General features: G+C 32.8%; 1 protein-coding gene across 1 annotated transcript; it reads left to right on the top strand.

Moving 5' to 3' along the window:
- Positions 1-16,405, top strand: LOC124354162 (probable cytochrome P450 6a14). The gene is made up of 5 exons (XM_046804422.1): positions 1-154; positions 5,341-6,238; positions 8,059-8,280; positions 12,119-12,370; positions 16,153-16,405. The coding sequence occupies exons 2-5, from the start codon at positions 5,344-5,346 to the stop codon at positions 16,323-16,325; spliced, it is 1,542 nt and encodes a 513-aa protein (XP_046660378.1). The 5' UTR covers positions 1-154; positions 5,341-5,343; the 3' UTR covers positions 16,326-16,405.
- Positions 16,406-16,674: the final 269 nt, after the last annotated feature.

Below are 16,674 nucleotides of genomic sequence, written 5' to 3' on the forward strand. Positions count from 1 at the left end.
CTTATCATCGTCCAAGATGAAGTAAACAAACAACTGTTTTGTTAGATAAGATACAGGCTAGTATAGAGCGGGGCTGACTAATTATTGTCACTTCAGGTTCTGCTAGTGTTAGTTTCGTTCAAACTTTAGAACAAGCGTATGTTATCAATTAACTGTAAGTAATAGTTTTAATCTTCATTTTTCACCTCACTTAACCAAATATTAGTAAACACTCATCTAAAACTCGGCCACTTTCGAACCAAATCTTACATTGACATTTACTTGGCTAATATCGATATTATTCTCCAATATTTTCTCGTTTGCTTGGGCTAATTTCTTAAATTTTAACGTAATTATGCTATTTTGCAAGATTACTTCTTACATGAAATCAAAACAAAAATTAATACTTGATAAATATTTTGTCACATATTATTCAATCTTGAATTGACTAACATAACCTAGATCTTCGATATTGGTATCCAGTTTTAAAATATCGTCTATCGTGATCTAACGTCGGAGAATTTTTACGAACTGGGGTGGGGAAAGTACCAATCGGAAATGCCCCTGATCCTGATGGCCGGGCTACAATTGGCGCCTTCGGCGTCATCCCGTATATCTGGTGGAAAAAAACGACCTCCAGATATTCAAGGTCAGATCACGTGAGCGCTTGCAAATGTTATCTTATTCTTTGGTACTACTAGTAAAATATTTATGATAGCCTAATCTAAACCTACTTATATTGCGTAGTAACATCGCACACCGTAATCCATTCCTAGCCTTATTGCTTGTACGAAATCGTTTCGGCTGTTACTGAGTACCGAGTGACCTAATACAAAAAATTCGTTGTGAGAACAACAAAATAATTCAGCCCGATGTTACTGAAATAACAGTATCTCTGTAATAGGTTATTACTAATTGACCTGTTACAGACATTAATACTGCTCTTCTGTAATGTCCGCAAGGACAATGGCGATGTACAGTTTTATCTTGTCACAAGTCCTTTAAAATAGAAAAAGGAAGTAAACATAAATCTAATACTGTTTCGTTTGTTATATTTTATAAATACACATAGCCTAGATAGTTTTTTATTCGTCATTAAATTTCTTGTAAGATATAAAAACAGTCGTAATTATATTGTAATTTAAAATACATATTTATGTAATTTGGCTCATGTAGATATATCGAGGGTTCGTTTCTCATGAATATCAGTGATTTAATTGTTATAAATAACGATAATTTGAGTTTTGGACGCCTATTATACCGCCATCCCTTATTATCGATATCTTAAATTTGTCTATCAGTGATTTAATTGTTATGAATAACGATAATTTGAGTTTTGGACGCCTATTATACCGCCATCCCTTATTATCGATATCTTAAATTTGTCTATCAGTGATTTAATTGTTATAAATAACGATAATTTGAGTTTTGGACGCCTATTATACCGCCATCCCTTATTATCGATATCTTAAATTTGTCTATCAGTGGATTTAATTCGTATGATACATTATAACTTATGTATATATCCTATAGTACAATATGCGGTTGATCACATGTTACTTAAATCCTTAAATTTTACGTTGACTGTAAGATTTCTTTAAGTTTGCTGATTATTATAAACACAATATTTATTCACTCGTGGGGTTTGAAAGGAAATTAAAAAATATTAAGTAAACAATATTAAGAATGGTTATTTAATTATGACTCAGAGAGGTGCCCTCTAAATGTAATACAAATACTTGTGATGGGGATATGCGGTAGGCCTACATACTTTTTCAACCAGCAGATTCATAGAATTCAGTTCATAACTATAGCAATTTTAGTTCGATCGAATTTTAGTTCAAACAATAGAAAAAGCAAATAAATAAGCAAGAGTGTCCTCTGCTTTTACAACTTGAATATAACTACCTGGGGTCTTTTTCGTTTAAGGGCCAGCACAAAAGACCCTAGCTTGCCTATTTAAAACTCAGATCACGCGATGCTTGCCCGCTGCGCAGCACTTTCCGCTGCTTGCTCTTTTAGAAAAAAAAATTAACTCGAGCTTGCAAAGTCCAAGCCCAGATCAACTCACCACGCTTTATTGAACAAGAAAAACTAAGTATAACTCACTCATGATAAAAATGGTTTCATTACAGGCAAAAGATAAGCGGCGCGCGTTTATCACTGATAAGATAAGGCGAGTTTATGCTAGAAGTAGTACCTGGACTACTGCCCTACGAACTAACACACACAAAAAAAAAAAAAAAACGATTAAATGCACTGTCAATCAGGATATAGTATGTTTGTAAGGTGCTGGCCCTTAAACGAAAAAGACCCACTACCTGTAATTAGAGCCATCGCTATATGCTTATCCAGCGGGGACATCCTAAAATTGCCTCCCTTTTCCACCAATAAACTCCATACAATTTTAAAACAAATTTCTAAACCACCTTGTAAATAATCCAGAAGTAATTTATTATTATTTTACTCGCGGTATTTTGTACCAATGTACCGAAGTTTATAATTTGTTTATTAGAAAGATGAGGTCAAACCAAAACAATTTAAAATCTGCAATTAAATTACGTATATTTCAAAAATTACAAAATGTTGATGTTGTCATAATTATATATTAGGAAATTAATGGTACTTATTACTAATTATTTAAAAATTTTCACAATGGCACAACCAACATATCTAATATTAGACATATTTTTAAGTTAAGACAATTCACTAGCTGTTTTTATAAACGAAAAGCACACTAAACTCTGCATGGAAACTTTATAATAAACTACCACGTTATAGAACACAAATGAATGTAATTTTTGGGCTTAATACAGTTTAACTTTTCTAGATTTATTTGCTGTAAATATATTGATTACGTCAAATGAAATTTGTCTGCTCTTTGACGGTTAACTGATACGTTACTTAAATTTGTTAATTTGTTTCAAAGTGCGTATTAGTTAATTTTTAATTGACTTCAGCTTGCTCTCCACCGAACCGACAGAGATTGGAAGAGTAAGGAATTTCGGAGTTACGATTGGGCAACCTTCATCTAAGTGTTGCTCATAAAAAATGATTGCTGTGTAACATTTCTTAAATTACTATCCATTTTAAGGCCATGTCATTCAAAACCTTCTTTTGGCCTCTTACAATTTTTTATACAACTTTCAGCCAATGTCTTTGCTGTGATTTTAAGCGCTTTAGATAGATTTCGTTGATTTGAGAACAGTGGTGTAGCCGAACAAAACTCCAAGCGGGGCGCGGTCACTGGCAAAAGGAAGGTGGGTGGAGCTTTTTATGGCGGATGCACACTGGAGAAGTAAACAGTTGGAAGCAAGTGTCGCGAGTCATTTGGTCGAAATCATTTCCTGTGTGTGATAGCTTGTGACAAAGACACGTTTTGAATCAAGAGGTTAAAAATAACTAGTTGCTTGTTAAACGTTCACTGTAAATGAACAAGAAAAATGGAATGTTTCAGAGTGCTTGCGGCAGTTTGTCCAAATGTTGGATATGTATCATCCTGGTTTTGATGATCTTTTCTAGCGATGCACTAGCTTTGCCTCTACCAATAAAAAAGTTTCTCCACATATAACAATCCATGAATAAATTCTTCTGACATTTTTAAAGAAACGCGTGCCACAAAACCAACATACGTTGCTTACGGACCTTTTGCTTCCGGCGACAGTTGTCTCACCTTAAAATTTGACTTAGGCATCCGACATTGTTTCAAGACGTCCTGAGACAGGCGCTCACATGGTCGCAAACTGACACTCCCTCCGTGTATGACGGCCCATTCGAATGCATGGAGAGTATCCGACAAAATTGTAAGAGCAAATTGACTCGCGACACTTACTTCCGATAGTTGTTTCTCCAATGTGAGTCCAGCCCTAGTGTTAAGGGCAGCCTAGCTTGAACATAAGGACGTTCTATAACTGCCCGATTTTGCTGGTGCAGAGCTGGCCTCCTTATTTCAAGGTGACTTGACTGAGATATAGTACCCGTTATTCCTTCTCATGGTTCTCGATATGAGGCGTCCCCTATCCCCAAGCGAAACCATCCTCAATATTCTATCGCTTTGGAAGCAAGCGCAAAAGTCTTTTGGATTAAGTGTAATAGGAGGTTGTTTTCTTAACCTCTTGTCATAAGAGAACAAAACATATTAATATTTTAAATTAGTTGAGACATAAATATTTTAATATTTTACAATTACAAGCAACAGCTTGTCACTATGAATTTGAAGGGGTATAACATTTTAAACTTGTGTCATTTTGACAGGATAAAGAAACAATGTTGAACTTTAAAAGATATTTTTGATGCCTTTTGTTACGGATGGTGTTGATGATGATTAGGATGAACCACCCAGTCGATAATAAAAGTTCAGATGGTAAATTTATATCAAATTTTTTTCATATAACTTACATTAATTTTAGAATTGCATACTCAAAAACAGTACACTTGTTCTTATCTTTTTCAAAAATCTTATCTTAATCGGATCTTAAGTTTCCCAGTTATGAATTATCAAAGTTTCAGTTTGGTTGAAATTTATAATTTTCTTTTCATATGTTTAGACGCAGAAATAAACAAGCTAACTTTTAAAAACTCTCGCTATTTTAGCTCTCTATTTTATTCTGTGGTTAACGTTCAAATTCAGGTATACTTTTTGATCCTCGAGCAAAGCGATTCGCGTGAACACAGTTGTGACGCAACGACCAACCTTGTATATTTTTGCCGTCCCTACTATTTTGCCGTCCATCCGGGCAAACGAACCACCACCTGCCACTTATAGATTACTATAAAATTTATTCAAATCACTTTTTGGATTTCAAGAGAAAAACCCCTTTGTTAATAAAAAGCACTGAATTAAATGTTAAAATAATGGTCGACATGAAAATAAGAAAATGATAATAATTATATAAATTTCATTCCTATTATGTTTCTTTATAATATAAGTAGATTATGGTTATATTATTTAGCTAATCTTAATTAACATGACGTTATTTGTTAATATAAAATCTTTATATTTATAAAAATAAATTAGAGCTTTGTTCACTACTTGTTTTTCCAAAGACGACAATTTGTTTTCATTTATATTAATAGTAATCCCATGAAGTGACGTGCACCATCATCTAACTCAGTGTTTGTGGGTTTTTTTCTGAATTTACGTTTTTGAGATATCGTGCAGACAGACAGAAATGAAAATTTTTCAGCCTCTGGAGTGGTAGGCTTCGCTAAAGCTGAACCAATTACGAATACGATGGATTGTGTTTGTAAAGATGTTTGGGTGTCCATTTACACTAAAATCTCTACAGCAAATTTTATTAACAATAGAATTTTACGTGTTTTAGCCCGTTTTGTACATAACTAAAGTTATATTTTTTTCAGATAATGAGCGTTTTGTTGGAGAGCGTGACAACAGAAATATTATGTTTTTTTCTGTTGCTGTTATGGCTCATTTATTGGTATCTAACCAAAAACTACGACTACTGGGATAGAAGAGGAGTTCCTAACATAAAACCACAGTTTCCTTTCGGTTCAATGAGAGAAACCATGCTTTCAAAAACATTTTTTGGAAAAGCTCACGACAATTTCTACAATCAATTTCCAAACAAACGTTTCTATGGAATAGTAGAGTTCAGGAGACCTGTTCTAGTCCTTAAGGATCCAGAATTGATCAAACGAATAATGGTCAAAGACTTCCAAAGTTTTGTAGACAGGCCAGTGATCATGGGGAACCCGAAGGAGTACATAATGCTGCATCTGCTGAATTTGATGGGACGAGACTGGAAGGACATGCGGACAAAACTGACCCCCACATTCACTTCGGGTAAGATGAAAACTATGTTTGCCCTGATGGAGAAGTGTAGTGAAGAGCTAAGAGATCACTTGGAAACTGAAGTGGAAAAGGGAAAAACCATTGATGCTAAACACGTTCTTGCTAGATTCACAATGGATATAATAGCTTCCTGTGCTTTTGGATTGGACACAGACTGTTTAACTGATGAAAATTCTGAAGTTTTCAAAATTTTCGGTGGAGTAGCAAAGACATCAAAGTCTCGCTTCATCAGAAGAGTATTTATCTTGATTTTCCCTTCAGTTTTGAAATTTTTACGTGTTAATCTCATACGACCAGAACTGAGAAACTTTGTCACTAACATAGTCCGTGCCACCATTGATTACAGGATAAAAAACAATATAAAGAGAAATGACTTCATAGACTTAATGATTGGTTTGAGAAAACAGGAGGAGATCGATTCTAAGCAGACCTCGGATGTTTCATATGGTAAGTAATGTTGATCATCTACACATTTTATCTAAGACTGTTTTATTACATCCTTGTGTTAGACTTTTAAGCGTGATAAGAAGTAATTAAGACGCTAGAGTCACTAAAACTCGGGATACGAACATCTGTTTTTTAAATATCACTGTTTTACTTTATCATTATTATTCACAGTAATCAGGTTTTGTGATATTCTATATTGTTGTTTAGGATCTTTTGTTCAAGATTTTAGAGTATTGAAAACATCTGGCTTTTTAAAGCAGCACAAAAGATTCTTTCGAAAAAAATCAGTTTAATGTATATCTCTTTGTGCTCTGTAAACATTATTTTTAAAACGATTTAAAAGAATTAAACTAACACTAGTCAAACATTTGCATTAGAATTTTACTATAACAAATATTCTGGTTGGTCTCATTTTAATATTTTAAAGTTGCCATTGAACTTTGTCAAAATACAGTAACTTTAGAAGAACCATTTAATACAAATATTAGAGAACTTAATTTCTTGGTAAATTTAACGCAGACACCAATCCTGCTTTGTGATTTTACACTAAAGTTTGCTATAACAAACAAATAACTTGCTGATACTATTGAACCTCATGTCAAAAATAACTATAACATTATATTTGTTACAGAGCTTATTTTAAAGTTTGGCCATTTTACTACATTTGGTGACGAATTTTAAGTAAACAAATCAGTCTGGAAATAATCTGTTCTAAAAATAAAGTAACTGTTAGTTTTTTACTACGATGTAAAAAGTGAAATGATGGACTGAATATGGCTTAGCTGATTCTTAATAGGTTTATTCTTATCAATTAAAAATAACTAATTAACCAAATACAACACTATGAGTAAACTCGGACATATGTTTTATATACACACATACATATACTAAACATGTCTTTGTAAAATCAACTTTCGTTTTTGTTTTGTTTCAAAGTTATGAAAAATACCATAGAATGTCACATAAGAGTTCCGAAACACTCTGTATAAAGTGCCGAATATTAGCACTTTTCAAGACATTTCTCCACCTTGTTCCATCATACCGTACAGTTGTGTTGGCTATTATAGTATTAAAACTTTTATATTAACATTCTACACAGTAATTTTGTGTCATTTTAAACTAACTTTATTAACTGAATTGTTTCCTGAAAACTGACTTCAGGAGGATTAAAAAGAAGTAAAAGGTTTAAGAAATGTAAGAACGTTACACTAGTTTCAGTAGTGTATGCTATCATTGAAGGTGTTAGCTAAAATTAGCTCTTATACTTTTCACGCATCTGTATTTTATAACAGTCTGAAATACAGTCTAGTTTTTATAAACAGATGGATCATTAAAACGGACTTCTTTGATTTTATCATTATCAAAATTTTAACAAATATAATTACTAACAAATTAATTCCAATTAGTGAATCAGTATTTCCTTCTGTGGATTAAAAGGTGCTTCGTTTCTTTTATAAAGGTTTGAACACTTTTTAAGCTTTAACATTCAAGACATCACGAACTTTCTTAAGTACTAGTCTCTACCTTGTACTTTTCCAATTACGTTAATGCAACTCCAAACGTTTTTGTTGCTTCACTGAAACTTACCTTAATAGCACCTAACTTTCCAGTCGATGGTTCAGAAGTGCCCTTTAAACTCCGTTATTCAGTACAGGAAGGACACTTTGTAATACAACTTTTATCTCGGTTACTTATACTTTATTACTTTTTGATTAATACAAACACATTGTATACTGTAGCATTTTTAGAAAAAGGCTAAAACACTGTTATACTATGACAGCATTTGAATTCTTACAAATTAGAAGATTTTGCTTTCATAGGCCTGACAATAGAGCAGATGACAGCGCAGAGTTTTGTGTTCTTCATAGCGGGCTTTGAAACAGCATCGTCACTCATGTCCTTCTGTCTATACGAGCTCTCCCGCCACCAGCAAGTCCAGGAGCAGCTGTACCAAGATATCCAAGGGGTGGTGGATAGTAATGGAGGAAAGATTTCCTACCAGGTGCTGATGGAGATCCCTTTCCTGGATCAAGTTCTCAATGGTAAGGTTTACAATAGTAATTTTGTGGTTAACGTATGGATATGTGCTCACAACTCACACAATTTTATTTATACTATGCAAAATGTCTATCTGGGGTTTAAATCTCGTGAAAGTGAAAGTTCAAGGTGATTAAAAGGTTATGGAATTAAGTATCATTAAGGTTTGCCTCACTAAACGTATTATCAGGTGGATAAGAAAACTCCAAAACTTGCATATAAATGTTCATGAATTCGCCATCCATATTAATACGTTTACACTAATGTGTCTATTGAATTTTCAAATCAAAGATATTATATAGTATAGAAGCTCCCAGTCCACATATTTTTCGCATATGGAATTTCGAGGATAGAAGCCTTTGAAAAAGTTATTATTAAAGAGAAAAGCTAAATATTGAGAGACGAGTTTTGAAAATAAGTTTTTTTGGATTCATGAAGGAAATGTAGGAAACGAATGTAAGCAAAGTCTGATACAGAACATCTGAAGTATTTGAAAATAAAGCAAACTATCAACATAGTAACTGTGTACGATCAGGCACATAATAACGCTTATACTCCTTGTAACTACAAGGAATGTAGCCATGAAGTTAATTAGCTGATAACAGAGCATATTTTTGTTAATCATTATTAAAGTAACTTCTATACTGAATTCCAAACAAAATTAATTAAGATGAAACGTGCCATATGCACCTCAAACACTTTAATCTTGATTGAAATGTATTTCTTTCAAATAAAAACTGTAAATCCTTACCACAGACTAAGCCAATCCAAGTAAATGTCCAACAAAATCTAAATATTTTTGTTATCTAGCAGATTAAAACATAGGTTTTATAGGCAACTAAAATTATTTACACCTACTAAATATTCAATCCGGGAATGGTTTAGCATAGTCAAAAACTTTTATTAGTATATTAGCGTAATATAAAAATCACTTTTCCTTAACTTATAATAGCTAAAAAGAAACTAAACTAAACTCTCAACTGGACTAAATTCATAATTGATTGTCTTAAATCAACAATATTCAGTTTAATCTACAGATACATTGACTTGATTATGTTTTGCAAATTATGTAATATGCAGAACTAAGAGCCAAAGGAATTGTCAGTCGTTTAAAATTAAATCTTGGCATTAGAGAAATCAATGAAATCACCATGTCATAATCCATTTACCAACCGTACTGTTTACTGGACCATGTATTAATATTGTCAACTCTTGGTTGAGGCTTAAATTAGAGAATGTCTTTAATTGGTACTACTTTAATGCAAGTAGAACTTATTCTGTGTACAGGAAAGACAGATGTTGTCACACTCACACCTTCTGGGAAACTTAATTGATGTTCAAAAGTGTACTAACCAACCGAAAATAACGTAATATTCGGGTAAATGGATAGCTAGAACCATACGTCTAGTTTATTGGGTAGAATTTTGGAGTGGATAAGACTCCTTGGTGTTCAAGATTTTCGGAAACCTAAACATTGGGTCGGACCCATCATTGTTCACTAGAACCTGATGGTAGCTGGAATTAAGTCCGATCTTCTTACAAAATAAGCTTGCTTTTTTACCTTCTTACAAGATGAAATGGATAAAATTGTGCACTTTATCACTGTGCAATGGAATCCCGGCTTGTGAAGACACTATTATTCCTCATCTTAAATATCTTGTTACTTCAGAAGCCGCACAGAAAACCTTATTTAGCTGTTTATGGATTTGTTTATACACGACTTGTATAACATATAGAGGATAGTGTTCTCATATTATGAGAAACTTTTTTTAACTTAGCCTTCGTTCCAGTTTTACCTACTATATGTAGTATGAAACCTATAGAAAATCTATATTCATAAAAATTTCATGGTCATACTGCAGTAGTTAAGTTGTAGCCCACCCACAGGCTTTTGGTTAACCCGGATTTTTTATCTCATTTAAGCCTCTGGCTATGCTGGCTTGTCTGGGTCACTTTAGCTGTCATTCCTATCTGATGGGACCTCTTCTGGATTTAAACCTGTGATCTCTCAGTTAGAGGTCTGTGACTATATCCACTATTCGGAGGAGAACACCCAGATTTGTTAAAAATTATAGTAACTCTGTACTCGTTTGAGAATGCCTTATGTTGTACATTGCCCTTAAACCCTTAAAATGTAACTCTAGAAGCTGTCATCAGATAATAATGATGGGATAAGGCAGAGTTGTAGTTCTTAGGCAGGGTGTAACATCAAGATCTAACTGCTTGAAACACTACATAACATTTAGTTACATAGTGGCTTTCAACTGTGTGTTGTGTATTAAAAAAGTGTAAAATCATATTGTGGAATGCTTAAGAAGAAAAACACAACCATTATTTTAGAAGGTACTCATGACATCAACTTCTAAAATGTACTATATTCTTATAAAATTAGTTTAAAACTACAATACTGTGTAGAGTGTATGTTTTTTACGTGTCAGTTGCTAATTAAAGTTAAAATTATGATGGTTCTACACTTGTTTCATATTTTGCAGAGAACACTAAAAACTATAGTTTATTAAAAAAATATTTTTTAATTATTAAAACTGCCCTGGATTATAATAAACTACAGTGCTCATTTGATAGAAAATAATATTAAATTTGACTTGAAGATTTCTTGTAAAGGTTCACTAAACACTGAAAGAGTTGTACGAGTATATAACAATTAAAAGTCTATTAAGGTTGAAGATTAATCTCCTCCTATTACTTGATAAGATAACTGAAGTTTAATTACTAAAATTTTGTGTAATATAAAATCACTGCATAATCTGAGTTATATGTCTATTCAAATCTAATACATTGTCAACATTTTAAATCATATATTTATGTTTAATGGCTTTATTATTTTACATGACAGTTATTAATTAATCTAGAAATAGCTGGGTACCATTGATAAGACAAAACCGTTGATTTTTGGTTGAAATACTTTTTAATTTTTTTTCAGAATACTGCAGCCATTTAACTAATCATAGGGCAGAATTTACCTTTAAAATTTTTCATTTTTTTTTGGGGTGGGGGGGAGGTCACGGCCCTGATGCTTTTCTGCAAACATAAAAGCAGAAAAACATATTTTACTATTCCACGAGGAATGGCATACATTTGATGTAGAATTTGTGGGCATCTCTTAATCAGGCCCAAAGACAAAGACAAAGCTTGAATGTAACAATATGAATTTTTGCATTGTGCACTCAAAACAGGAGTGAAATGAATGACGTCTTTTTTATTTGTAAAAATATACTTTCTAAAAAAATTGTATTCAAATGATGTTATTTTCTTCACTAAAGAAAATGAAATTACGCTTCATTAAAGTTATAATTTCCTTACTTAATATATTATTACAAATCATGACACTTCCTTGAACTTGCATACTTGTAAAATGTACATTTTTATTTTAGTCTGGTTACATTTCTTACTTTAAACACATGTAATTCCTCATGGAGCAGTAAAAATATTTGCATCTACTTTGTCTGTATTTAATGGAGTTATATTAGACAAACAGCTATTATTTTAAAATTTGAAAACATTATCCCAACCAGTAATCCATTGCAACATCTTAATTATATTAAAGAAAATAAATAAGGTCACTAGATATATAAATCTGGTAGATGTTGAATATATAGTTATAGAGGAACCATCTAGTTACAGAACTATGTAGATACTGGAGTCTTTTGAAAATATAATGTATTTCCTATTTCTTCTTCTATTATAACAGCTTTTCTTACTGGTCATCTATTAATTGGATTCATTCTTTGACATGTTGAATTTAGTCTAGTTTTGTTAAATAATTTTATAAAAATTCAGACAATCCAGTTGTATTTGTCTCAGTTGTTATTGCTTCTTCAACAGAGACGTTGCGCCTCTATGGATCAGCCCATGTACTGAGTCGAGTGTGTACTCAGCCTTATCAAGTTCCAGACTCAGACCTGATCATTGAGAAAGGTATGCAGGTGGTCATCCCTCTGTTCTCTCTCCACCACGATCCCCAGTACTATCCAGACCCTTATGCCTTCAAGCCCGAAAGGTTCACTGTGGAGGAGACCAAGAAGAGGCACCCCTACGTGTTCATGCCGTTTGGAGAAGGACCTAGGAATTGTATAGGTGAGTTTATTAGTAACTATGTGAGTCACGAGTAGTTACGATGTGAGATCGTCAAGAGGCTGGACCTCTCCATTTTTAACAGACTCTGTTAAACGTGTGCGGAGGTTGTCCATCGTTACTTAATGGAGGAACAAAATGCTTTTATAAGTAGCAATAGAAAAGAAACTCAGTGGTTAACATGTAGTGCTACTGATAGGAGAGTACTAACAGGTTTCGCTGAAGTTCAAGCATGATCTCACATCTATAGATCCTTTCGTTCTCAAAATATCCTGCTCATAGACAAAAAGATAAATTTTTTCAAATTCTATGGAGGGATATGCAATATCAAACTTCACGTTGCTTTTATAGAATTTTCACACAAACTTACACAGCTGAATTTGTTCTCAAGATATCTTGTGGAAGACATACAGACCAGGAATTTTACCCAACCTGTAATAGTAATATACTTATATACTGTATATGCAAAATTTCAAAACTATATCTTAATTATTTCTAGAGATATCTTGTATAATTCCATGGAGATACATGCACCATAATTGAACTTAATATTGCCTGTATATATACTAAATGTAACTTCGTGCTAAATTTCACATTATAGCTCAAGTAGTTCTCGAAAAATATCCTTCAGTGTGACAGACAGAAGAAAGTTTTGCCAGCCAATTGAGTAATAGCTTCAGTACCGTAACACAAATCTAATGTTTCAAGAGATTTATGCTGTAATGTTAGTAAGAATTACGTGCGTGATTTTAAAACAACTCGCAAAAAACAATCTATAGGATTAAAGTTGGGAATGGTTGGTAGAGGACTGGGGAGAAGAGTGGTTATGAACTTCTCCACTTCTGTATTTCCTCTTGCGCCAACATTAAACAAACTAATAGGAGTCAGTATTGACAGGTAGAAAACAGCCGAATTTATTTTGTTGCTTATCTCTATCAATTTCGGAATTCTTTGAATACAATGTATTTTATCAGTAAATTTGTCAACAAAATAAGGAGTATTGAAGACAAAAATTATATTTGGTGGGGTGAATGGATCCTATCACAATATATTATTCACATTTTAAAATATCTGAAATTCGGATAAGATCCCTTTGAACATTATTATTAGTTAAAAGAAACTTTGATAAGTAGGTAAATTCATTATTGTAGAATCAATTTGGTGAAGAATGGACTTCAATTTACACATTTGCAATGTAATGTCCTATGTCAGACCATCTAAAAGTCTGATGATTACAGATTCTTGACCGTAAAGTGGTAGAATAACAAACATTATTTGTTTCCTTCAGTTATTTTTTTTCTTTGATCTAGTATTTAAATTTAATAAACTGGTGGACATTACAATGTTGACCATAACAATATTATTACTTTTAGTCTAATGTTTTCTACAATCCATTTATTAAGGACACTATACAAACTACTTAAAATCGTTTCATTGTCTGCATGCCCTCCGTCTATCCATATGTGTGATAACTTTTTCTATGTATACCTAATAGTTTTAGGTTTTTCTTGTTCCAAGGAAAATCTCTGTTTATTTTGGAGCAAAACGTTGAAGGGCAGCAAAGCTTTCAATAAAAAAGCCACAGGGATATGCGCCTGGTCGATATACGAGTACAATGTACACAATACAGTAGACATGAGGTGTTTGATTCTCGTTATGAACTTTTCGTACTCTATTGCATCAGTTTATTATAATGAATGAATATAGCAATCATGTCCACCGATAGGTTAGTATTTCTCATATTTTATTTAACGTAATCTTGTTAATTCAGATAATCTTAACTAATACTGCTGTATTTTTGTTTTTTTTTATTGATCAAAATTTCCATTAAAATCTAAGGTTCCAAAATTACGTTATACGAGTGCCACACTGAAAGTTTTGAGATACTGGCAGGCAGTGCAGACTGCAATAATCTTACCAGATTGTCTGATCGCCAGTCAGCAATTTGGGTTCATCAGTATACCTATGTCGTCAAATAGATAAATGTCTTCAAGTCATGGAGTTCTCAAGTGACCCTATTCAGGCTGATTTTCAAGTCAGTTTGCTTCAAGAGGGATATGTTGAACATCTCAAAATTACGTTTGGTTGTGTAGCATCATCCCGTGCTATTGAGTTTAGGTGGTATTCGGAATTTCAAGAGGGCCTTAATTCGGGTCAAGACAATGGACATTCAGGAAGTTCCCATTCCAACATCACTCAAGAAAGATTTCATCATCTTCACGCTGTGATCCAAGAGGAGACAGACTTTAAACTGCACTTATTTAATGTTTGAAGCTTCCATAGGGAGTGAACCACAGTAGTGTGGATAGTCTTGCATGACTTTAGTTAGGAAATTTATTTCTAGATGGGTCCTTCATGATTTGAGAGATGAGCAAAAAAACTAAGAGATTTTAATGTTAATTATTATTAATGTTAACATGGAATGGTCAGAGAACAGATTCCACATACAAGTCTGAAAGCAAGACATTTTCTTGCATGTTTTGACAAGTACAATTTTTTAAACAGATTTGAAATAAATTCATGGAATACCTATACAATTAATTAGTATACTAATACACATTGTTGCTTTCCTTTCTTTATAAGAAATGCTTATTTTAAAATATGACATGCAGGAAACAAACAGCTTGAAGCTGCTTTTAATCAGGCACATGCTTTAAATCTTATTGAAAATCCAGAAGAAATAGTTGAGGCAGAACTTAAATGTAAAGTTACTGGACAGGTTACAACAAATAAGCAGTTTCAGAATGTGTGCTGCAATGAATTTGCAACTGAAAGAATTATTCTGTACGGGTTAGTTACCTCAGTAAAAATGAATAAAAATTCCACCAGAATACTTCTTACTGGAGGGGCTGAAGTTGGCAAAACATTCACTTTCAATACATTAAAATAGATCAATTGATGTTATGGTGCGGAAGTTTTTGACTGGGTACCAGCCCAACTTGTTGGAACAATGATAAACACATTATTTAAATTACCAGTAAAGAAAGATGGGAAAATCTGACACCACTCACTGGAAACTATTTGAGGATTTTTCAAAATCAGTGACAGTCAAGACATTTCCTTTTATATATGTGGGTTGTCCTTACAGAAGAAAATCTCAAAAACCTTTTACTTTATCACTTAGATCTAAAAGGTATAGATCTAAAGGTAAGAGTTTAGCACATCTCACAAGAAAAACCCAAAACCTTTTATAACCATAGTCTTTCATATGTAAAATTAGACACTTCCCACAATTCTACAACCAAAACAAGGGTGTAAATATTAATATTATTCTTATGGTTTAAAGTTCAAAGTAGTACCACTACTAGCTGGTGAAGGTAGATTCACTTCTTGGCTGGTTTATACCCACCAGAACCTATACTGGGTACAACACAAACCGATGTGTAAAATTAAATCTTGGCACCCAAATGGATGTCTAGAAGTGACACATAATTTATTACAATTATGATGTAAAAAGTGCAGGTCAATAACTAACTCACAGTGGAGGATGACTGATGGAATAGGTGATATGACTGAGAGAGTGCGTTATCACTATTTTCTAAAGGCTATTATTTCTACCCCCACCTTATCCATCCTTAATATCTTGTCACTAGAAGCAACGGAATAGTATTTTTCCAAAAGTGCAATGAGGGGTTTCGCCTTATTCTTATCATTAATGAATGGAAAGAATCACTATTTTTTACACACGTTATTAAGAACATTTAAATTATAAAAGAATATAAAGAATAAAAATAGTATACTTCTGATATTTGGAACACAACTTCAATTGACAATTTTTGTTTCAGGCATGCGGTTTGGTCTAATGCAAGCCAAAGTTGGTCTAGCGACAATTATTTTGAATTTCCATGTTGACCTTTCACCAGATCAGGAGGTACCCATTGAAATTGATAAGCGATCTTTGGCCCTGATGCCTGCCAATCCTGTACTTCTGAATTTCAACAAGAGAAAAATTACCTAAGAAATTAGTTCAAATCATATAATAAACAAATATTAACATTTGTAAAATGAGTATAATATATATTTACTTTTCTATAAATATTTCATATTTTGTATTTATTTCCAATTCCTTATTACATCACCCAACTGGAACCATCCTCAAATAGAAGATGTATACTTTTAAAAATACGTCAATCATCTTACAAGCATCTCATATTATATTTTATTTCTAATACAGACTTTAACCTGGTTTACTATTTTAAATTTGGCACTCAAGAGATAATACAAATTTTCAAAAGACTGTCATATAATTTGTTATTGAGTATTCAAAAAAATTACTAAACTTGGGTATAGATAAAATTTAAAGTTCA

Source organism: Homalodisca vitripennis, chromosome 2 (genome assembly GCF_021130785.1).
Source record: "Homalodisca vitripennis isolate AUS2020 chromosome 2, UT_GWSS_2.1, whole genome shotgun sequence".
In the NCBI taxonomy this organism is placed as follows: Eukaryota; Metazoa; Arthropoda; class Insecta; order Hemiptera; family Cicadellidae; genus Homalodisca; species Homalodisca vitripennis.

Coding starts and splice junctions, on each gene's coding strand:
- LOC124354162 (XM_046804422.1), top strand. CDS start 5,344: ATGAGCGTTTTGTTGGAGAGCGTGACAACAGAAATATTATGTTTTTTT. Junction 8,281..12,118: donor CCTGGATCAAGTTCTCAATG/GTAAGGTTTACA, acceptor CTTCTTCAACAG/AGACGTTGCGCCTCTATGGA. Junction 12,371..16,152: donor AGGACCTAGGAATTGTATAG/GTGAGTTTATTA, acceptor TTTTTGTTTCAG/GCATGCGGTTTGGTCTAATG.